We start from the raw sequence: 22775 nt of genomic DNA on the forward strand, positions 1-22775 counted from the left end.
CAGAAAGCTGCTGTTGAAGTCCAGCAGTTTTAGCACCGATTTAACCCATTCCCTGCCACAGCAAAAATCTTGATTCTGGTCCTCCACTTTGTTCCTTCAATGGCAAAGGAGCATTTGAATATTTTTTTCTGAAAAGGCTAGTCAAAAAATCTGTCTCTTCTCAGCACTGGGAATTAAAATAATGTATCAAATCAATCAGACTGTAAAATTGTATTTAGATCACCAAATACTCAGTTTTAAGTAGTTTGTATTTTTGTTACTTTTCAAAGGAAAACAAATCCATGTAGGTCAGGAAAACCCAAAGAAACTTACCCATAAGTTATCCTGTCAATGATCTGCTGTACAAAATGCCATACAGCTGATCCTTTTTTTTTTTTTTTGGCAGTATTCAAGTTAATTACATGCCTCTTTCTCTTCAGATCTAAGCATTTAATTTATTATTTACCTTGACAATGTTTAAGATCCACATAAACTGTACAAGGCTCAAAAATGAGTTTTAATGTCTAATAATTACTGTATTCTTTCAAATAAAGTGCATTAAATTCACTTCTATCCACTGAATTGGTACATGTGAACCAAATAATGATACATTTATGGTCATATAGTATATATATAGAGAGAGAGTCACACAAAGCAACCTTCCAGACCTTAAATCCCACAGCCACCAGGGCAGCATAGCCCAGTCTGGCTTCGAGTGCAGCTACCTCCTGCCAACAACCTATTGATACGGAAAAGTGACATTAGAAGAACAACCTCCATCTTCAAAATAGGGACCACAAAATAAAGACCATCTCCGCTTCAGCACACCTTGGATGCTTTGATTTCTGACCTGGCCAGATGCTGATCTCAGCATGCCATGAAGCAATCTCACTAAACCAGATTTGCAGATGGCTAAAGCAGCCTAAGTCCTCTCGAGTCAATCATAGAATGGGTTGGGTTGGAAGGGACCTTCAAGACCATCCAGTTCCAAGCCCCCTGCCATGGGCAGGGAAACCCCTCACTACACCAGGGTGCCCAAAGCCCCATCCAACCTGGCCTGGAACACTGCCAGGGATGGGGCAGCCACAGCTTCTCTGGGCAACCTGTGCCAGTGCCTCACCACCCTCAGAGGGAAGAATTTCTTCCTTACATCCCATCCAAATCTCCCCTCTTCCGGTTTAAAGCCATCACCCCGTGTCCTGTCACTCCACGCCCGTGTCCAAAGCCCCTCTCCAGCTTTCCTGTAGCCCCTTTAGGTACTGGGAGGTGCTGGAAGGTCTCCTCGGAGCCTTCTCTTCTCCAGGCGGAACAATCAGGAACATGAATTTACCTCCTCTGCAAAGAAGGGTCATTGACTTCAATGACACTTCCAAAACTTGCACCGTCAGGAAACCAAGCCAGTCATTCCAGATTTACGCCAGGGCAACTCGAATTAGAGGGCAGGATCAGCAACCCAGAGATCAGAGCTGCCACAGGCCAACCTAAAATCTCACTAAATTGATAACACTCTGTATATTAAACCTGAACAGGAATGCTTTGAGCCAGGATTTGAAACCACCCAGCCATGCCTAGCCATGAGCTCATGACTCCACAATAAAGATCTACAACATATATTGCACCATACATTAACCTTCATTAGCTTCATCATGGACCTGTGATAAATAGTACAACCACGAAATCAAAACGAAAATCACTGTACAATGTGTCTCAGATCACATTGCTTCTTACATCCTGCTGTCACTTCAGACCATGAGGCTTTCCTTCACCTCCCTTTGTCCCACCTCCGAGTTCTGGAGGTCCTCAGCTTGCTCAGGTTTGGGGTGGTCATTCTGCAAAGCACTATAGGATCGTTGGGGTGCTGTGAAAATTCCAGACATGCCCAGGCCCCTTTCCTTGACTTTGCTACTTGCTGCCCTCCTGTTGCTTTAAGATACCAACTAAATGTCAAAATACTGTATGTCTTCAGCAGAAATATGGGATTTCACAGAAATACTTTTTGAAGCACTGCATTGTCACCCTGGGCACGGTCACATGGCACCCTAAGATGATTCCCCGGCCAGCTCTGGTGAGCTCTTCATCCCGCCAGGTCTCCAGGGATCCAAAACTACACAACCCAAACATTGGCCATGTCTCAAGACCTGGAGATCTGGGGAGGCTGCTGGGACCAGCACCCTGGAAGGTGCTCTGCAGCATGGTAGCAAACCAAGGCACCATAATGTTTCCCAACATGTCAACTCTACCCAGGGGAGGAGGGACAGATGCAAAAGGTGATAGAGATGTGCAAAATGTTATTTTGAAAAGTATTATTGTATTTTCAAGCAAAGGAAATCTCCCCTTCTGCATGCTCCTGTTTCTTCAACATCAGCCTTGCACCGTTGACCTCATGAAATGCATACTGGTGCCTTCTACATGCATCTTGTAGTTAGTAGCAAGACATTCCCTCGTTTCAGCATCTGAACTCCATGAAGGAGGATTGCAACACTTCCTTACTGATTTTTTACCTTGTGTTGAGGTGGGTGAAAAGAAACTGAATGCATCCAAGTCTCTGCTCCAAAGAAAGCTGAGACAGTCTATCCCACGAGCGCAGACCTCAAATCCAGCACCTGAACTGCTTCCCCATCACATGGCTGCAAACGGGAAAGGGCAGTGCCTTACCTAGGAGAAAACAGAAAGAAAATCGACCCGGCTTGGAGAACACCAAACTCACCAGCATCTTGGAAAACATGGTGCAGGGCAAACCACTTCACTCCTGTACAGAAAGGCTCACGCTTGTAGGACAGAGAGGAAAAGAACACAGCCCAGCTTCAAACCTGGGAGACGGGACCTGAGTTTTCTGCTCTTGAATTTCTTGTACAAACTCTCCAGATGTGAATCTTGAAGGCAATATGAGCATTCAGCATCTGGCACCTGCCTTGCAAGGACATGACCTACCTAGGGTGCAGGCACATCATTACTTTTATGGTCCTAAATCCTAATCAGTATACACTTTCTAAATTTTTAAATTGAGAAATTTCTTGATGTATTTGCTCCGGGTCTCAGAGGCAGAATGGGGTGAAAAATTGATTTTACAGTTCACCAAGGTAACCAGCTCTGCATGTATTGTCACCAATATTTTGTTTTGCAAAGTCTTGGGCTCTCGGAGCCAGGTGATTATGGGAGAATTTCAGCTTTAGGAGTTTCCAGATTCCTCTCTGTTGTGTTATTTATAGGTGCTTTGCAGCCTGGTCGTGCTTTCAATTCCCCTCTGCCTTGATGCAAGTCAACCACCTCCATCCCACAGCTGGCCCCTGCTCTCCAGCCAGCTCCATGCCTTCCCATCCCAGCAGCATGCATAGCAGGATGGCATTGCCAAGGCGAAAAGGGGAGATCACATTCCTGGTGGGAGCTCTCTCCCCACATAACTTCAGCATTTATTCCCAAGTGTGCTCCTTGCAATCTTGAAAGGAGACTGCATGGGTGAAGAAGACATTTCAAGAGAAAAACTACCGCTGCCTCAAACACAGCTCTATCTGAATCCTGATGACTCCGACAAATGGCTGCTGGCCCCTAAGAATTCAAAGTATTTGTCTCCATGGGCAGAAACGCAGCCTCTTAATGTCGCTGATGCAGGTGGCTTTGATGGAAAGGGCCAGACCTGAAAATCAGGACACCAGGGTTTCAAGCCCAGCTTTCCCACTGTGTGATCTTCTACAGATCTTTTTTCTAACTAGACCTTTGCTTTCCCTGATATGCATTATTGTCTCCGTGTGATGATTTAATGATGATTTCAACGCAAATTAGTTATTAAGGATGCTGGCATTTCCATCGCAGACCAGCTGCAAAGCATTTACATCCACTCGTACGTCTTCAAGACCATCAAGTAATTTCTAAGCAAAGAGCAGAGCAATGCTGTTATTAAGCATTAACACTCTACAGCATTTAATAGCATCATCCCTGTTTACAGACTCACAAGGTCACTGTGACCACTCAGCTCAGCTCAGCAGCCACCAAGAGCTGGAGGACAACTTCAGGACTGGCTTCGCAAGCCAAAGAAGTGGGACATCAGCAAGGGACATGGGGACATCCTCAAAGCCAAACTCAGTCTCACAGGGATTTTGCTCTAAAGATGGGTCAGGTTACCAGGAGAAGAAAAAGCCTCGTTGATCCAGGGCAGGAGAAGGTGGAAACACCATCCGCCTCAGGCCAGGAGAGTAATCCCTCACCTTTAAAGAGAGCGCAAGCAGATTGTGGGTGAGATTAGAGAAATCCTTGAAAGCCCCGTCTGAAACATCTGTACAGAGACATCACGTTGTGCTAGAAAGTGGTGAGGCTTTCTGCTAATCCCACCACTTTCCCTACCACCACAGCAAGAAGCAGCCCCAGGAAATGAGGATGAGGAGGGGAAAGTTTCCTACTTCTTGCTCTACTTTTAATTCCCAGTGCATGTAATTTTTCTCCCCATCAATGCTTGCTGCAAACTCTCAAAGCTGAGCAAACAAGAAACACCCTTTCTCTTAAAAACAAACTAACCCAAACTTTCTCCTCCGGCCACCTAATCCCAACTAATCACAGATTCCAGTGGAAGGAGTTGTCTTCTGTTACTATTATTATTCCTGCTTGTATTATTGTGCCAGTTTTACAGTCCTTGGTCAAGACACAGAGCCAGGTGAGGAGGAAAAAAAAAAACAAAAACCAGGCTGGTCTGGGTCTCAGCAGCATTTCTAATCTGAATTTGGCAGCCTGCACTACCATCTGCCAGGATTTGAGGTCCACCATGGAGTTGAACTCATCAGAAATTCAGGCTGCCACGGAAAGGGCAAATTAATAGTAGCTCCATGCGGGCTCCGAAAACGAAATCAGCAAATCGAGGATGGCAGGGACCGACACACACGTTCAGTTAATAACACACACGCCTCTGTGGGTGAGGCAGAGCCTTGGGAGGGCCCCGGGCGAGGATGAGGCACCAGCTGGCTTCCTCCCACCTGGGCACCCTGCACCCCAACCCAGCAGTGGGCTCGGGTCCCTATCACCCTCCAGCGTATTGTCCCCAAGCCCGCGACCAAGTGGGCAATTTTTGGTTGTGTTGTTTGTCTGCTGATGCCAGTGAGGAGGAGGAGGACGAGGAGGAGGAGAAGGAGGAGGAGGACGAGGAGGAGGAGGAGGAGGAGGAGGGGAGGGAGATGGCTAAACCTGTCCTCCTTGCAAAAAGCCTCCTCGTCTTCTTTCCTCCAAAAGCCTAGGGGTAAAACAAGGCGTGCGTGACCCCACCACGTAGGTGTCCGTCTGTCAGCAGGGACCTACGTCATGCCTTCCCAACATCTTGCCCAATTCAATTAAATTTGACGCATCAAAGGCACTTTCGGTTCGTACAAGCTCCTTGGAGGGCAAGCAGCCGGGGAGAGGGAAAGGAGCCTTCCCAACGCCTGCTCAACGTGGTTAGACAGAGAGAAGGCAAGCAGGAATGCTGTAGAGAGGGAAGTCTGCAAACAGCCTCGGGAAAATAGGTTTTGCATGACTATTGTCAGAGAAGCATCTTGTTTCTCTCCGGAAGTTTTCCACATCATTTTCAGTCTTATTTGATTATATCTCGTAGTCAGCCAGAGGATTTTGCTCGGAGGTTATCATCTTCAGTCGGATCCTTGGAGAGCACCTTTCTGCTCAACGCCGCTTTTCGGCTAAAGCGAGGAGCGTGGCGGAGGAGCTGCCAGCAAAACGCGGCCACCTCCGAGGGGGATGTGTGGCAGGCGCGCTACGACAGGGTTTGGAGGATGGGAACAAGGCACATTTTATCCAGCTGGAGCCACAGGCAGGGCTGAAGGGAAGTGGCAAGCAATTACCCCAGCTGGAATATGTCCAGGGTGTCTTGAAATACCAGCTTGCAAAACTTTCACCAAAACATGCCAACGGACCAGGTGCTTCTAGGATAACAGATCTGGTCTAACTCTGCAATCTTGCCCAGGATCAGCAGAACCAGGGGAAAACCATTATCGGGAATTAACGGTGTAATAGATCCTCGGTCCCTTGAGACTCTCCAGGTCTGTTTGCTGAGCTCAGGACTTTGGGTACAGCTGGAGCAGAAAGGCTCATTTATTTTTGGCTCTGGAGGAAGAATTCTCCCCTTCTTGCTTGGAAGGAGAATCCCTCCTAGCTTTTGATCCCATAGGATACGTGCAGGTCTGACTGCACCCAGCAGAAGGCAGCAGTGAATGCAACTTCTTGGCGTTTTTTTAGATTTAAAGAGGGATTGAAATGCTTTTCCTCTTCTCCTGCATATAGGGCTTTGCTCACCACATGCTGGAGTGTGACCACTTTTGCAGAGGTGTGTGGCAGCCGTGAATAACCTCGGCCTGGGATCACTGCGTTAGGCACAGAGAGACGGCATCACTTGAGAAAGGTGAGATGTACTCAGTCAAGCAAGGAGAGTCGAGCTGGCACCCAAACTCACTTTAAAAAAACCCACAACCCTGGCACAAGAACCACGAGGGAACCAAGAATTCATTGTTCAGTGTCACCAGAGCCTTTTTCCACCCCAAAACCTCAGCCCCCCAACAGCTCCCTGTTGCACAGCGCTGAGCGCCTCCACGCTCTGCTCCCTGCCAGCCGAGAACTCGCAACGGGACAGATTTCGGACGGAGAGCAGTGCCACGGGAACATGAAAAGAGACACGCAACCATGGCCGGTGTCCATGCAAAGCCTCTGGCTTTGTGCTGGCATTCCCAAGAGCAAAATCACTGACCTCGTTGAGCAATAGCTTGAAAAGCAAAAAGAAAAGAAAAGGGCCCATGATGACAGGGTAGGATACACCCTCCCTGGCTACAGGCAGCGAGCACCCCCTGACTGCCATCCCACCCTCGCTGTTTGCCGAGCTCTGTAAGGAGCAGCAAAGCAGAAAGGCAGCAAAGAGATTCAGAATCGGGCTCTCCAGCCATCAGCCCTCTTCACTGGCACTACGCCATCCCACTCAGCCTCCATCCAGGCACCTCGAGGAAGCCCTGGCTCGTCTACAGCTCCCCAGCTAGGCAAAGCATCCCCTAAACCCTGTCCTGCCCCCAGGATGATTGCAAGCCACTTGTTTCCTGTAGTTGAGCTGCCTTGACAGCCTGGGAGCAGCTCCAGGTGCTTAACTTTGCTTTACGTTTCAACATCCCACGTCGATCGAATACGCTGGGAGCCCTGCACCAGGAGAGCTCCTCCAGCGACACCAGCAACAAGACTTTCCAAACAAAAATACAGCCCTTTCCAGTCTGCAAGCACATGGAGGAAGGGAACATTAACTACACCTCTGCTAGCGAAACACCCAGCACCTGGAGAGAGGTAGTAAAAGGGAAAAGCAGAGGAGGGAGCGCAGCATCATTATGCAACCACGTTATCTAACGACCACAGAGACACTCTATAGGGGCTCTTTGTTTGCAGAGGGAAGGAGAAAGAAATGCCACCAACATCTGAGTCACTGGTTCATCAAGAGTCTCTGAAGTTATTTTCAGATAGAAACTTTTCCAGTTTCACATGATAATTTGGGAGGACTGGCTAATTCTCTGGCTCCACCCACCGCCTTGTAACACAGCTCCCTGCTGCTCTTGCATATATAGATAGGTATGGCCCCACAACTGGGTGCAGACAGAAGAGCCTGGAGACAGAGCAAACCTAAACTTTCTTCCTTCCTAGCTGCCCTCCACCCGCTCCCACCATGAAGAAGGAAATATTAACCTTGGCCTTCGCTCGATCTGTCTTTGTTGAGTTCATCTCCACGCTCATCTTTGTCTTCATCGGCCTCGGCTCAGCCCTGAAGTGGCCGTCTGCCCTCCCCAGCATCCTTCAGATCTCGCTGGCGTTCGGCCTGGCCATCGGTACCCTGGTGCAGGCATTTGGCCACATCAGTGGCGCCCACATCAACCCGGCAGTGACCATCGCCTTCTTCGTTGGGAACCAGATCTCCTTCCTCCGGACGCTCTTCTACGTGATCGCCCAACTGGTGGGGGCCATCGCCGGGGCTGGCATCCTCTATGGTGTGACACCAGCCAATACCCGTGGCAACCTGGCCATCAACGCGGTAAGTTTCCCTACCTGGAGACAGTTCACCTTGCTGCGTGGGCTTTCCTTTCCTTCTAAGTGAGAAGCTGGTGCCAGTGCCAACCCGGAGAGCCAAACACATAAGGATGGTTGGTCCCGGCACATTGTCCTGCATGCACAGAGGGATGGGAGTAGGACAGGAGCAAACACTGGTGTAGCCAGCAGAGTATTGACATGACAGCTTTATTGTGCGGGATAATGAATGGCATGTTTTTTACCTCCTTTAATAAGCGCTTCCTTTATCCTAAGGGGCCGAGTGAGTCACCCGCACCATTGAGATGTTCTTGACTGCAGCCTCTCCACCTGGGGATTAGTGCTGGGATAGGAGCCGTGCCAGGACGGAGAGGGGAGGGCAGGGAGAGGAGCCAAGTGAAACCAGTATGGGCAGGGGGAGCAGAAGCCCACTGTAACCGGTGTGCTGAGGGAGCTGGAAAACGGAGGTGGATGGAGAGAGGTGGTGGAGAAGAGCTGAAGAAGGAGCAACGTGTGGGAGGGTGTGGAGAAGCTGTGAGGGGCATGGGCTGCTCGAGGAGGAGGAGGAGGGGAGATAGTGGGACCCTCTGAGGTAAGCAGAGACAAGGAGCATGTCTCAAGCCCTTGGGGCAGTGCTCGGAAACCACCTGAGATGGGAGCAGTGTAGCCACGGCTCCAACCATGGCCAGGTCTGGACCCTGCAGAGCAGCCCAGACATGTTGCAGAGGGTTGATCACCGAGATGAGATGCTGCAATGCATCTTATTCCCACATGCTCCGTGGGAATAAAACAGTCAGCTTTAGCTAAAAAATAAGCTGTGATGGCTTGGGTCACTTTGCCCTTCCCATCCCCAGTGGGGTTGAGTCCATCTGACAGTCCCTGGTAGCTACGACAGAGGCACCAGGACAGCAACAGCCCATCTTACCTCCATGACTGCACCCCAACCTCCATCCCATGCCCCTCCGTGGAGGCTGCCAGCTGCTCCCCAGCATCTTGGAGAGGTGCTCCACAAAGTGGAGGGGAGAAGAGTCAGGATACAACGGCTTGCAACGAGCGAGGGAGAAAGAAATGAAGGGGAAAAAAGGAACAAACCAGCGTTGGACTTGGAGGGAAAGCACTGAGTGTTGCAGAGACAAATGGAGAGACATGGAGAGCCCCGGGAGGGGAGGGCTTGGGGGAAAGAAAGATTTTGGAGCATTAAACAGAGAGAAAGATAATTTCTTCCCTATCTGGGAAAGGAGCAGTGAGCCCAAGCAGTGGCCAGCACGGCACCTTGTGCCTCAGGGCTGGGCAGGGGACCTCGGGGGGTTCTCATGCACGGCTTTGCCAACCCAAATCCACCAGCAAAGCACCTAAGAGCTCTCCCAGTGATGCTGAGCTGCAAGGATGATTAATTATTGTTGCTCTCCATGGTTCACAGCTCAACAACAACACGACCCCAGGCCAGGCCCTCGTGGTGGAGATCATCCTCACCTTCCAGCTGGCTGCGTGCATCTTTGCGTCCACAGACAACCGGAGGAATGGCAACGTGGGCTCCCCGGCACTGTCCATTGGCCTCTCCGTTGCCGTAGGCCACTTGGTGGGGGTGAGTGTCCAGGCAGGAGGACAGGGCAGATGGTCCCAATAGGATGGGGCTCCCCAGAATACTCTCATGTGGTTGCTCCCAAAGGGAGCTGCACTGGGAGAGCCAACACAAGACGTATCAGAGCTCCTTCTCCACGAAGATGGGGGAATCTCCACCTCTGTGCAAGAGAGACAGTATCGGGGGCCGTTTCGGTCTCTGCTCCTGAAAAGTCGTTGTATCTGCTAAGCAACATGATGCATCTTAACCCGGTCTCCTTTCCACACTGACAGATCTACTTCACCGGCTGCTCCATGAATCCAGCCCGGTCCTTTGGGCCCGCGGTCATCGTGAGGAGGTTCAGCCCAGCACATTGGGTGAGCATCAGCAGCATGCTGGGACAGACTGGCCAGGAGGCTGCCAGGGCCTGATGCAGGCAACGAGGGGAGAGGGCAGTGATTGCCGTGCAGCGTACAGGGCTGGGTGCTTCAGAGCCCATCCCAGGCCTGAAAATATAAACGGGGGCTGCAGAACAAGGGAGGTTGTCTGCCTTGATGCACGGGGAACAGGTTATCCCCATGGCACAGAGCCAGCGAGGGGACATGCATAAACCCCACCCCACAATGGTGCACGCTGAGCCAGGACATCTTCTGAGGTCCATAAAGCCCACAGAGAAGCCCAGCTTAGGCTTTCCACCGCCTGCAAGCTCAGACCCAGCCTTGCAGAGCAGGCTCGGCGCCTCCTCTCCAGCACACCACACCTTGGCACTCATACAGAGCTTGATGTCTTCAGCAAGCAAAGGGTGAGGGGATTTTAGCTCAAGAAGTCTGGAACTCATATTTGCATCTCTCCATGGGCGAGGAGATGTGGAACAGCGAGGCATGGTGGTGTGATGGCTGGACCTGGTGCACCAGCCTTCAAGACCTGCTCTCACCCTCTTCGTTGTTGCTTTCTAGGTGTTCTGGGTTGGACCCATCCTCGGGGCTTGCTTGGCTGCTCTGCTCTACTTCTACATCCTGGTCCCCTACTGCATGAACATATCAGATAGGGTTGCCATCATCAAGGGCACCTACGAGTCAGAGGAGGAGTGGGAAGAGCAGAAAGAGGAGAGGAAGAAGTCCATGGAGTTGACCCCACCATAGAACAGCTGGAAAAAAAAAACAAAAGCAAGCAGAAGGAGGGGAGGAAGCCCCACACATGGGCTCATGTGTGCACCAAAGCCAGGCCATGAACACCTCCAGCTATGGTAGACTCTTCAGCAAAAGTCTTATAACTAAAGACTCTCTGTGACTAAGACAGAAAGGAGCATTGCAGTGTCTGTGTATATAACCCCTCCACACGAGTGTGAGCACTAGAACCTCTCCTAGCTTCGCCGCAGCCACCTAAGCCCAGCGAAGGGGTCCCAGCCCACGGCAGCCTCTCAGCTGTGGTTTCACACCCACTCGGCGGCACCGCTGCCCTCCCCAGTGCGAGTTTTGCAGGATTGTCAGGGGCCCGAGACCTCGTGTTCTGGCACACACGGGATTTCACCCCTGCGTCTGACGGCCCAGGGGATGGAAATACCGTGCAGATACCAGGAAAGAAGAATGACAGGGCAGGTGGGTGCAGCAAAACCCCCCGCTTTCTCCCCACCACAGGGCCCACGCTGCTCATAGATGCTTTTTCACACATTAGCTGGTGCTGGTGAGTCCTATTTATTTGTGGCTGCAGAAAGAATGTGATTTTTTGATTTTGTGTTGAGATCTTTGTAATATAGTATATTATTTATTGTGAATAAAGGAAATTTTAAAAAAGTCATGGGTGCAAATCTTCTTGGGTATCAAGTTTTAGGAGCAAAAATGGATTAAGCTGGATGCAAAGCCATCCCAAAGAACAAGTGCAAGCTCCTGGACCCCATATCCTGAGGCAGCTGGTATCACAAGCAGGTGGTTTGGGAAGTGACAGTCATTAATCCTGAGAAGGATAAATGGGCACTAGGGTTGGAGTGGGGTGAGAGCAGGAGGTGCCCCACAGCGAAGTGACACAGGCACTTTGTCCAGGGCAGTCTGAAGCCCATCTCCGAGGCTGGGAGGAGCCAGCGCCAATCCTCTTTCACGTGCTTTGCCAGTTTGACTCAGGCACAGCTTTCTGCCATACCAGTTCTCCAAGACGGCTCCACAGGTGCCCTCGAAAACTGACCCGCAACGCTCCCCAGCCCCCTCAACAGGTGCCAAATCCACACCTTCACCCTGACCTTCTGCTGTAGCCCTGCTCTTCCAGTTCTGCCACAACCCTCTGCCAAAGCATCTTGCTCCTGACCTGGGCATGGGGATGCTGTGCGCTGGCACCGTCCCACCCACCGGCTCCCTAAATCCGGCCCCATGCAAAGCTCCGCCACCACAGCCCCTCTTTGTGCTGCAAAGATGAGGTTTCTGCTGAGCACAGACCCCTGGTGAGGTGGGAAACACTTGGCTGGGAGCTCCCCGTTCCCAGGTGCAGCTCGATCCCAATCGGACGGGTTATGCCACCTTCGCATAGCAGTGCAAGGGAGGACAGGCAGCATCACCTATATTTTGGCATGCCAAAGCAGATTTGCAATCCAGGCTGCGGCACTGGCAGCAGATCCTTGTGCCTTATTTTCCTTTGCCCCTCCACTCCCCGGTTGTCTAACAGATGAGGCTGGTGGCAAGGAAGAGAAAAGGAGGTGGAAAAGCCCTGAGCTTGGGTCACACGGGTCAGCAGCAGAGCTAGGAACCTAAAAATGCAACCTCACACCCTGTCTTAACCCTCTCGTCTCTCTCTTCATCAGGGATGCACTGAGATCCACGACCCTTCTACGCCCCAGTTGCCCCTTTCATGAACAAGAATATTAAGCCCCTTTCTCATCGGGAAAGGGCAGCGCGCTCACGTGCGGCGCAGGAGATGCTCTATAGACAGCATCCCCAGGGAGACATTAAATCACCTCTGGATCCCAGAGGAGCCCCTCTCACAGCAGCCTGCAGTGAAACACGGGGCTGGGGCAGGCCAGCACCCCCAAAACCTGTATCCCACATTCTCCTTCCACTGCACCCCAGACGCTGAACATGCACCCAAAGGACGTGTTCAGACATCTTCCCCCCCCCGAGCAGGGAATCCTGGCCATCCCCCCTCACTTTGCTGCTCTAAACCCCGTCCACCTCACGCTGGAGAAGGGACCCAGGACTCCTGCAGTCACCCCGACATACCCCACACCCCTTCCCACAGTGGGAATCGGGGGCCACTGCCGCAGCCCACGGAGGGGCCCAGCCCACGCCAGCACTGCCAGCGTGATCAACAACTGGGAGAAGAAACCCAGCCTGGGTGTGAGCCCTCCGTGGGGATGAATCAGAGGATCCTGCAGCGGCAGCTCTGCGTCAGCACAAAAAGCATCCAGAGCCTGGCTCGAAAACACGGGCAGGATGGCCCTGCGCAGGGCTGGGGGCGGCAGGAAGGGGGGCACCAGCAATTAGCCCCCTTCCCCAATGCTGAGGCAGGGTCAGATCCTAAACCATGGGATAAATGGAAGCTGGAGCCCCATGAGCACACCAGCGAAGCCAGCAGCATCCCTACAGGGTGCAGGGGTCCGGTGCTCAGCGTGAGCCCCCACCTGCCTTCCCCACGCGCAGTGCCGCTTGCTGCACTTAATCTGAGCAGAGAAATTGTGTTTAATCCAGACCAAACCCTGGCATCCGGCGAACGCCGTGACCTTGCCTTGGCCAGCACAGGCACGGGGCAGAGCCCAGGTCGTGGCTGGGAAACCCTGAGGTCCTCCTGCCTGTTCTCACCTGCCCAGAAACCAGAACAGCAGCGCTCAAAAACAAATAGAGAATTTTTTAAAACAGCCAAGTTTCTTCAGCCTTGTTTTTTAATGAGGTTGTTACTGCAGACCACCAGGCTTTCAACACTCCCTTAGCAGAAACAGCCATCCCGAAGAAAAATTCCTTTATTTCAGCAGACACAGCAAGGGCTGATAGAACCCCTGTGCGTTCAAGCGCACAATAACGCGGTCACGGCTACACGGCGCTCGTTTTCCCGGCTTCCCCCCCGAAACAGGAGCTTCCATTCAGGCAGCATCTCGGCGTTCCGCCACCCCGCACGCTCACGCTTCCTTACGGCCATACGGACCCAGCACCGCTTTGGGTGCAAAAGTGAACTGCACTGGTGCTTCGTATTTCCAGCTATTTTTTCCCCCTATTTTAGAGGTACCTCACCAGGCGAAACTATGACGCCGAAACACCTCAGCGTGCCGTTCTCGTACACGTTTGCCATCATTAAGAGGGGGGGAATGGATGCAATTATTTCCTAAAGATGCCTACCAGCAATTTCTTTGCACTAAGAGGATTTCACAGACTATTTCTCATTCCTGAGTATCTTTTCCATTAGTAGGTGATTACTGCACAGCTTTAAAAATTCCTTTTTTTTTTTTTTCCCACTGGCAAGAAGGAAAAACCCAACTATTTTCACATGTTGTAACAATCTAGAAACCTTATCTCTTCTCACACATCAAAGGGCTTTCAATCTATTTAGGGAAGGTCTCTAGCAGCTCTGTTTGTGTATCATTTAACGTCCCTGAAACACGAGCTTGCTGGGCCGTTGTGGAGACAGGGAAAAGACCAGGTGCTTGAGGAGAAGTAAGACCCAGTCACAATATCCCAATTAAACACAGATTTTCCAACGGGTTGCAGGTGCCTCTTTGCTTCAGTCCCTTGCACAGGGTCAGCCCCGTCTCTCTCCATCACTCTGCCCTGAGCGAGAAGGGATAAGGCTCCATGATTTGGAGCCTGCTACCAGCTCGGACTATTTTGCAACCCTAAGTGCTTTACTTAAAGCCATGGTTTCTGACTTCATGGGTAAAGCACGAGGCTGGTTTCACCTGGACAGCAAAGCAGAGAAATGCCGGGTCCTACTTGTTGACAACAGGATGAGAGACGCAAAGGAAACCCAGGCAAACAACAAGGAAGATGGAGAAGTGCTGCAGAGGGGTATCACAGCCCAGCAGGTGCTGCTGGAAAACCTGAGCAGCACAGGGCAGCAAACCCCTCCCTCCAGGAGGATTTCCACTGCTTTGCTAGAAAGTCTCAAGAACCTGGGGATCGACTCAGAAGCAACGTGAGCCACAAAGAAGCCAACCTAGAGATGTCCTCCCTCTGCACGTAGCTCCACGCTGCACCTCCCCCTCCTACTCAGCCTCTGCCCAGCCTATAGTCGCTGCGATACCAGTTTGTTACGAGCCAGGAAACAGCTCACACGGCCATTGAGGGCCGACAGCCACCCTTCCTGTTGTCAAAAGGCATCACCCCAGCCAGGTGATGCAGCCTCCGCCTGAAGATCAGCTGCCGTAATTTGTATTTTGCTCATTGGCTTGTATCATGCATCAGCTCCGGGGCCTCCAGCAGAAGGACAGGGAGCTGCTGGAGTGGGTCCAGAGGAGGACCACAAAGATGATCCGAGGGCTGGAGCACCTCTTCTATGGAGACAGGCTGAGAGAGTTGGGGCTGTTCAGCCTGGAGAAGAGAAGGCTCCAGGGAGACCTTACAGCACCTCCCAGTACCTAAAGGGGCTACAGGAAAGCTGGAGAGGGGCTTTGGACACGGGCATGGAGTGACAGGACACAGGGCAATGGCTTTAAGCTGGAAGAGGGGAGATTTGGATGGGATGTAAGGAAGAAATTCTTCCCTGCGAGGGTGGTGAGGCACTGGAGCAGGTCGCCTAGAGAAGTTGTGGATGCCCCATCCCTGGAAGTGTTCAAGGCCAGGTTGGATGAGGCTTTGAGTAACCTGGTGTAGTGGAGGGTGTCTCTGTCCATGGCAGGGAGGTTGGAACTGGATGAACTTGAAGGTCCCTTCCAACCCAAACCGTTCCATGATTCGGGGTTGAATGCACATTGGGTCAGGCTTTAGCACCCACTGGCGACAGGCATCCCTGAGGTGAGCTGCCACAGCCACACAAACCTGAGTGTGAAGCCACCAGTGCCCTGCTTGGTCTTTGCTGGCTTCAGCCTCGCTGCCATACGCATGGGCAGACCAAGGGAGATGAAGCACCACAATACATGGAAACACAGGAAAAGATGAGTGTTGCACCCACAAAGCCAAGCAATTAAAGAGAAAGATTTCCAGAGACCAGTCAGGGCCAGAATAGTTCGGCACGGTGTCCCTGTTCCCACCTCAACACCCTCCTACAGGCCCAGAAATGCCTCTTTAAAGCTCATCAGATTTGGAAGTTATTAGCAGGTGCCAGCCCTGGCACCAAGCACGGGTGCTCTGGAGCAGCACCCATGGGAGAGTGGTGGGTGCCCAGGGCATCTCTTGCTGCCCTCTGCTGGGATGCTCGTGGAGAATGGACACGGGACCAGGAAAACCCTCACTGGAACAGGTCCACCTGAGGGGAAGAAAACCCACTCTTGCTTCCACCCAGCCTTCCCTAAATATCAGCCACAGCACCCCACGTGAAAACAGGGTTCTCTCCCTCCCCAGCACATGGGGACCGTAGGCTCAGCGCCGGCGGGATCAGGGCTCCGTTTCCGCTGCCAAGTTTCCACTTGCCCAAGCTCTTGGCCTCCGCTTTCCAGGATACGGCCCACCGCTGCCCGTTTGTTCTTAACCACCCTCCTGCAAACAGGCAAAGTCCAACAGCGGTTCGTATAATGGGTCCTTGTGCTGCTGGGTGGTGCTATCAATAAAAGAGAGTAATAAGTAAAGAAAGGAAAATAAAAAAGAAACCCCGCAGCCCTGAGTTGTGCCTGACAAAGGTGCTTTGTTGGGAAAGGTCAGCTCCGGAGCCAGGAGGGTTTCCCAGGCACAGCCGCCCAGAGCAAGGAGGATGCAAGGATTTAGCAAGCAAGGAGGGGATTAAACACAGCTTTATTCAACCGCAGCCCAGTGGAGGCCTCTGAACTGTCTGAGCTCCCACCCAGGGAAGATGCACGCTCAGGATTTGGGCTGGTTTACTCTAAAGCAAGATGTCCCCAAGCTCGGTGCCTGCAACCAGCATCAGGATGCACAGGAGCAAGGGAGGACGAGTCCTCAGGGACCCATCCCATGCAGCAAAACTGGGAGCCGGTTCAGCTCAGAAACAACCTCTGAAAAGTAACCACAAGCCAACAAAATAAAACAAATCCTCTGGCATGTGTCCTCCAGGATACAGGCCCTTCTCTGCCTGCTTGACATTAATCCCGTTTGGCAAGACAGCCAGAGCTCTTTTGCCCACAAGCAAGGTGCAGCTGCGGGTTGATATAATGCCCCCTTGTGCAGCCTGGAAAAAAATGGATGAAAACAAACTTTAAATGTCCTACACAATGTGCCTTTTTTAAAAAAAGCCATAAGTAAAGAAAAGTCCATTCCCTTTCCCCAGTAATTCTTTCAACCTTTTTCAGTTGGGATTTTTCACCTGTTCCCAAGAGCTGAGTTTATTCGGTGACAGAGAAAGCCTTTTCTTGCTGAAGCAGCATCAGCTAGAGAAAACGAGCCCTTTCTCTGCTCTTTTTAAAAAAAATCACGATTTTTTAAGCTAGTTAACCAAACAGCCATCTGCTTTCTCACTGAGAGCCATTGCCCCCCGCTTCGGGATCAGAGTTCGTAGGAATTATGATGGCTGTTACCAGCACTAATCACCATCATAAGGGAAAGAGATATAGAATGCTATCAGCTTATTTTGTTCCAAGTAGATAAGAAAACATCTATGGGCGTTTCACAAAGAAATCCCATAAGCACAGATAGTCAGTGGGTAAAACCTTCATTTAAGTGGAGTGTGTAAACATGCACCTACTGGTACTAGTGACATCAGCAGCCTTTTATCTATACGTCTTTGTCCTGGACTTTTGCCACCTTGTCTGTCAGGATTTCGCACTAAAAACTGCAGCTGGATGTCGTTAACCAGCAGAGCTCAGCTCTGCCTCTCCGCGGGCAGCATCCCTGCAAGAATGAGAGCCTGTGCTGGAGTTTACTCATCCCTTCTACATCACTCAGCCCCCAAACACACGCTTTTTTTCTCATGGGAACAGCAATGCATCTGAAGAACACACCTTTGCTCCAGCAGCCACCCCAACTTTTCAGTGGTTCGAGCAAAACAACACCTTGTCGCATTAGTAAGACTCTTCCCCGCTGCAGAGCGCATCCACCCATGCCAAGGCACGCTCCAAGGCTGATTGTAAATGGGACATCCTGTGGCACCGGGATCATCAGGAGTAAACATCCAGCAGCTGCTGGGTTTTCAGCTCGCGCCGTTGCTATTTAGCACCAGCCCTCCAGTCTCAAAACTAGACCAGAGTGGTCAAAGCAGGTACCTGTGACTGCTAGGAGCGTTTCTACCTGGGCATGGAAGCTGCAGGTCTGAAGGCAACCCCTGCCCCAGTCTGGTGGGGCTCGAATTCTCCTGTACGGGGCTTGAGCATGGCAAGAATAAATTCTACACTAACATGGTGGGAAAAGGAAGGCTCGGGCAACACAAATTGACCAAAAAACAGTCGGTGGAAGCAGGCAGACAAACTTTCAGTCTCCAGGTGAAAGAGGTGAAGGGTCTGGATTCTGCAGCTGCAGCAGGGTGCAGCTCCCCAAGTTTATCACTCGACATCCCCTGGGGTAGACTGAAAACCGTAACCAAACATCCCCGGCTGAGCAAACACGGCTTCTCTATATAAACAAGCAAGTGAATCTTGGGGCATAATTTGTCATCTAATTGCACCAACACACCCAGGATTAATTGTTGCATTTGAATGCGAAGACGTTTTGATTTATGGCACGATCGGGTTTCATCAACCGGTTACCAGCGATGGCTGCCAAACTAAAAGCCATTGCAAACAGCCAAAGAAGGTCTTTAATGGGGGATTTTTTGCAAAGCTGAGGAGTCGGGGTGTTTTAATCACACACAAGCCTGCTAAGGGCCCATAGAAATCAAGAGGGTGAAATTAAAACCTCTGCCACGTTTGCTCCAGACTCTGCTGAGGACTTCTTAGCCCATGCACAACAGTAATTTGTCTCATTAGGGTCTATAAGATTTTTATAGCATTATGGGCAGGAAGAAGAGGCAGGTAAGAAAAAATAAACCTGACAAATTTTTCCACATTTCGAAGCTGAGAGGACGTTTAGCAGAAATAAACTATTACTCACCATCCCTCTTTGTCTCAGATAAAGCAGGGTAGGTGAAAATACCACCATAATCCAAAATCAGGATTTGGGCAGGCTACAGGCACATAACCACCGAGGTGTTGAGCCAAACCTTCCCACAGCCACTCCACCCCATGGGCATTGCCCCAGGAGCTCCCCACGTGCTCCCTCCGGGCTTCGCTTGCCCAGAGCTGCCCCAGTTCAGCTCCCGCAGGGCCCCAGCATGAACCAGCAGTCGCTTGGTGCTGGGCCAGGGTGCCCCGAGGGACCAAGGCGGCTCAGCGCACCCACAGCTTGCTCAAACGCACCTAATAGCACCTGGCACAGCTCACAGCAACCGCTGTCCTCCAAAAGCAGAAGGGAAGCACCCACCTTTCACTGCAGAGCATCATGCCGAGAGCACCCAGGGAGCAAGGGACAGCCAAGGACAGCCAAGGAGCAGGAGGAATGGAAGCTTGCAGGGCTGAAGACCACAGAGGGACTGAGCATCAGGCTTTGCAGACAGTGAGGACTCAGCCAAATGTCCTACATCCCACTCCACCTGCTGAGGCTGATTGCTGGGGTTTTAGCTAAAGGAGATAAAATGCACTAGTTAGCCCAGGTGAAAGGACAGAGCCTCTAATCTGACCTTCCCATGACCCCCAACAACCAGTGGCTCCCACTGATGAGGAGGAGCAGGGACACTCTTGCAGCAGCATCACCACAGCTGGATACCCACCAAGTAATCAGATCCCAAATGTGAGAGTCCCATGCTTGAGCCCAATGCATTTTGCTGGCAATTCCCCGTTAGCTCACCCATCTCCCAGCCTGGCACGGGTGCAAGCTGGGTTCTTGTCCAACCATCCCCTACTGAAACCACTTCACTTCTCCAGCCTCGTGTTCAAGTTTCCCATGTGGGCAGCATGCCCTTGGCACACAACAGCTTGCCTTGCCATGTGTGTATGATGGACATTTGGCACTCATGAGAGGTGCTCGGGGACAGGATAGCAAAGGGAGCTGGGGGAAGAGGGATCTCACCCAGTTTCCTTCTGCTATGTTAGCACTGAAGGAAGAAAAGTAATAGGTGCGTCAAAACCGGAGATCCGCCATGGGGAACAGCCAGAACTTGATTTCAGGAAGGGCTACATGGCATTGACCCCTATCTTTAAGGGCTCATGGCTCCAGATGAGCTCATCACAGCCTGCCACGTATCTTGACACCGTCTCTGCATCCCACCACACTCTTCCTCCCTGGCATCAAGTGTCAGCTATGAGCGCAAACAAGGAGGCTGTGGGCCCTCGACGCTGCAGCACCAAAGGCAGATACTGTTTCCTCCCTAAGAAAGCATGCACAAAGGGGAAAAGAGGCAGGAAAATAATCCACGTCCCTTCAGAGCTGCCGAAGTACCTTGCTGGGAACGCAGAAGATCTTTCTTCAATGGCCCTCCCTTTGCTCTTAAGCAAAACACAGGAAAAAAGCTCAAAAGATGCTGAAACCGAAACCACACGCCCAGCATCACTCGGAAGGAGGCGTTTCAGGTCAAACCGCTGACCCAAGAAGGTCTGTCTGTCTTTGCCCACTTCGGCCTTGGCAGTGGCCAGTGCCAGCGGGAGGCAGCACGTCTGACACACGGGTATAAAATTGCCTCCGGTTGTGGCGGGGAGGGAGGAGGCCACCAACACCTTCAGCCACGGGGAAAATGAGAGTGGAGTGGGCTGATTGGTGGGGCACCAGGCTCTGAACTGCAGTTGGGGAGGACACACAGGGGAAGGGTTTTCCATCTCCTGCTCTCTTGCACTGGGTTGGACCTGAAAGGCGCCTCTGTGGGAAACAAACGTCACTTTGCAGAGGATCGTAGAATCATAGAATGGGTTGGGTGGGAAGGGACCTCAGAGATCATCTAGTTCCAACCCCCCTGCCATGGGCAGGGACACCCTCCACTACACCAGGTTGCTCAAAGCCCCATCCAACCTGGCCTTGAACACTTCCAGGGATGAGACAGCCACAGCTTCTCTGGGCAACCTGTGCCAGTGCCTCAGCACCCTCAGAGGGAAGAATTTCTTCCTCAGATCCCATCGAAATCTCCCCTCTTTCAGTTTAAAGCCATTGACCCATGTCCTATCACTACACGTCCTTGTAAAAAGTCCCTCTCCAGCTTTCCTGTAGCCCCTTTAGGCACTGGAAGGTGCTGGAAGGTCTCCCTGGAGCCTTCTCTTCTCCAGGCTGAACAGCCCCAACTCTCCCAGCCTGTCTCCATACAGAGGTGCTCCAGCCCTCGGATCAGCTCCGTGGCCTCCTCTGGCCCCGCTCCAGCAGCTCCATGTCCTTCTGCTGTTGGGGCCCCCAGAGCTGAAGGCAGCACTGCAGGGGGGGCTCAGGAGAGCCGAGCAGAGGGGCAGAATCCCCCCCTCGCCCTGCTGCCCACGCGGCTCTGGGTGCAGCCCAGGACACGGGTGGCTTTCTGGGCTGCCAGTGCACGGTGCCGGCTCATGTCGAGCTTCTCATCACCCACCACCCCCAAGTCCTTCTCCTCCGTGCTGCTCTCCAGCCATTCTCTGCCCAGCCTGTACTTGTGCTTGGGATGGCCCCGACCCACGTGCAGGATCTTGCACTTGGCCTTATTGAACTTCATGAGGTTCTCACAGGCCCACCTCTCAAGAAGGTGAAGTCAAAGCCTTTATTTCTCCTCACTTGTAGTAAATCCCTCCAAAATTAACCAGCACTTGGCTTGACTGCACCTGCAGTTATGGGACAGTGGTACTGGAGCAGTTTGTTGTATCTGTGGTGCTATCGTGGTTGCCTTCAGGTGGTTGCTCCTCCTGCCTCTCGCCATGCTTGCAGAGACCAGGACTGGCAAAGGTGGGCAGGTCGGCCACGCAGCCAGTCCACGGGAAAATGCAACAAAAGTTGGAAGTGTTCAAGGCCAGGTTGGATGGGGCTTTGAGCAACCTGGTGTAGTGGAGGGTGTCCCTGCCCATGGCAGGGGGGTTGGAACTAGATGATCTTTGAGGTCCTTCCAACCCAGACCATTCTATGACTTTATGGATGGGGTATGGATGAGTTTATCCAAGGGCTGGTGGACACGGAGCACAGTCCAGGAGTTTTCCCTTATCAACTTTTTTGGTCCATGCTCCATCTGCGCTGGATGCTCGTGTGTCCTCAAAAGTGCTTCTCCAAAGATGCACATAGAGCAAGGATATGAACCAAAATCAACCCATCTGGGCTGTTGGCATCACGGTGCTTCCACCGACAGCATCCCTCAGCCTGAGGTCTTCCATACCCGACAAGAGGGGGGGTTCTTGCAGGGACAGACCGAGTGTTTTGGGAGCCGCTGAGCCATCGATGAGGAGGAGGCTGTGAGGCAGCTGGAGGGTAGGCAGAGGAAGGCTGGGCAGGGGAAGGCTGCCACCTGGTGTCCATGAAAACCTCTCCAAGCCATAAAATGGGACAAAATCCAGATCTGCATGCGCATCTTAAAACACAGGTTCATGCCCCCATGGGGCAGTCCTCCAGGGTGGGAAAACCACCAGCAACTCAACCCAGGTGGAAGGGGGAAGACCACAGCAGGCACTTGGAAAGAGGAGACCATCACGTCCCAATGGGCTGGTGAAAATCACCCACAGACAGTGGAGAAAGTGTCCTGCAGGACATTTTTCCCACCTCCTCTGATATAGCAAGCCACAATTAAGAAAACCAAGAAGCAACATGACATGCACTGCACTGACTGAGCTGGATTTCTCTTCTCCTGAGCCCCCCCCCCCCCACTGCAGATAGCTCCCGTGCTTTCCTGGGCCAGGGGGACATCGCAAACAGTGTCATGGTGAGCTAATTTGGTGGCATTAATAAACATCTCATCCAAGTGATGGGTAGGAGATCTGGACCTCTCCTCCGAAGGTTGAGCTAATTAATCTCCTACCTTCCTCCTCCGGTGTCAGGCTTTCTCAGAAGACCACTGCCGGCCCTAATTAAAAGGCTCTTCAACATGAGTGTACCCTGAACACCAGCCATATTTTGACAGCGATAATAATCACAGAAATCTCTTTGGTACAATAATAATAATTTACTCATATGCAAGAAGAAGGGTCCCAGGAGGAGAGGGCAGTAAGTGGTGGAGAAATGAGGACTTGGAGCCCTCG

General features: G+C 51.9%; 1 protein-coding gene across 1 annotated transcript; it reads left to right on the forward strand.

Annotated features, from left to right (window-relative positions):
- Positions 1 to 7645: 7645 nt before the first annotated feature.
- AQP5 (aquaporin 5) lies at positions 7646 to 10704 on the forward strand. The gene is made up of 4 exons (XM_009989015.2): positions 7646 to 8008; positions 9422 to 9586; positions 9856 to 9939; positions 10519 to 10704. Exons 1-4 carry the CDS (start codon positions 7646 to 7648, stop codon positions 10702 to 10704), a joined length of 798 nt encoding a protein of 265 aa, XP_009987317.2.
- Positions 10705 to 22775: the final 12071 nt, after the last annotated feature.

Source organism: Tauraco erythrolophus, unplaced genomic scaffold, assembly GCF_009769465.1.
Source record: "Tauraco erythrolophus isolate bTauEry1 unplaced genomic scaffold, bTauEry1.pri scaffold_48_arrow_ctg1, whole genome shotgun sequence".
NCBI lineage: Eukaryota > Metazoa > Chordata > Aves > Musophagiformes > Musophagidae > Tauraco > Tauraco erythrolophus.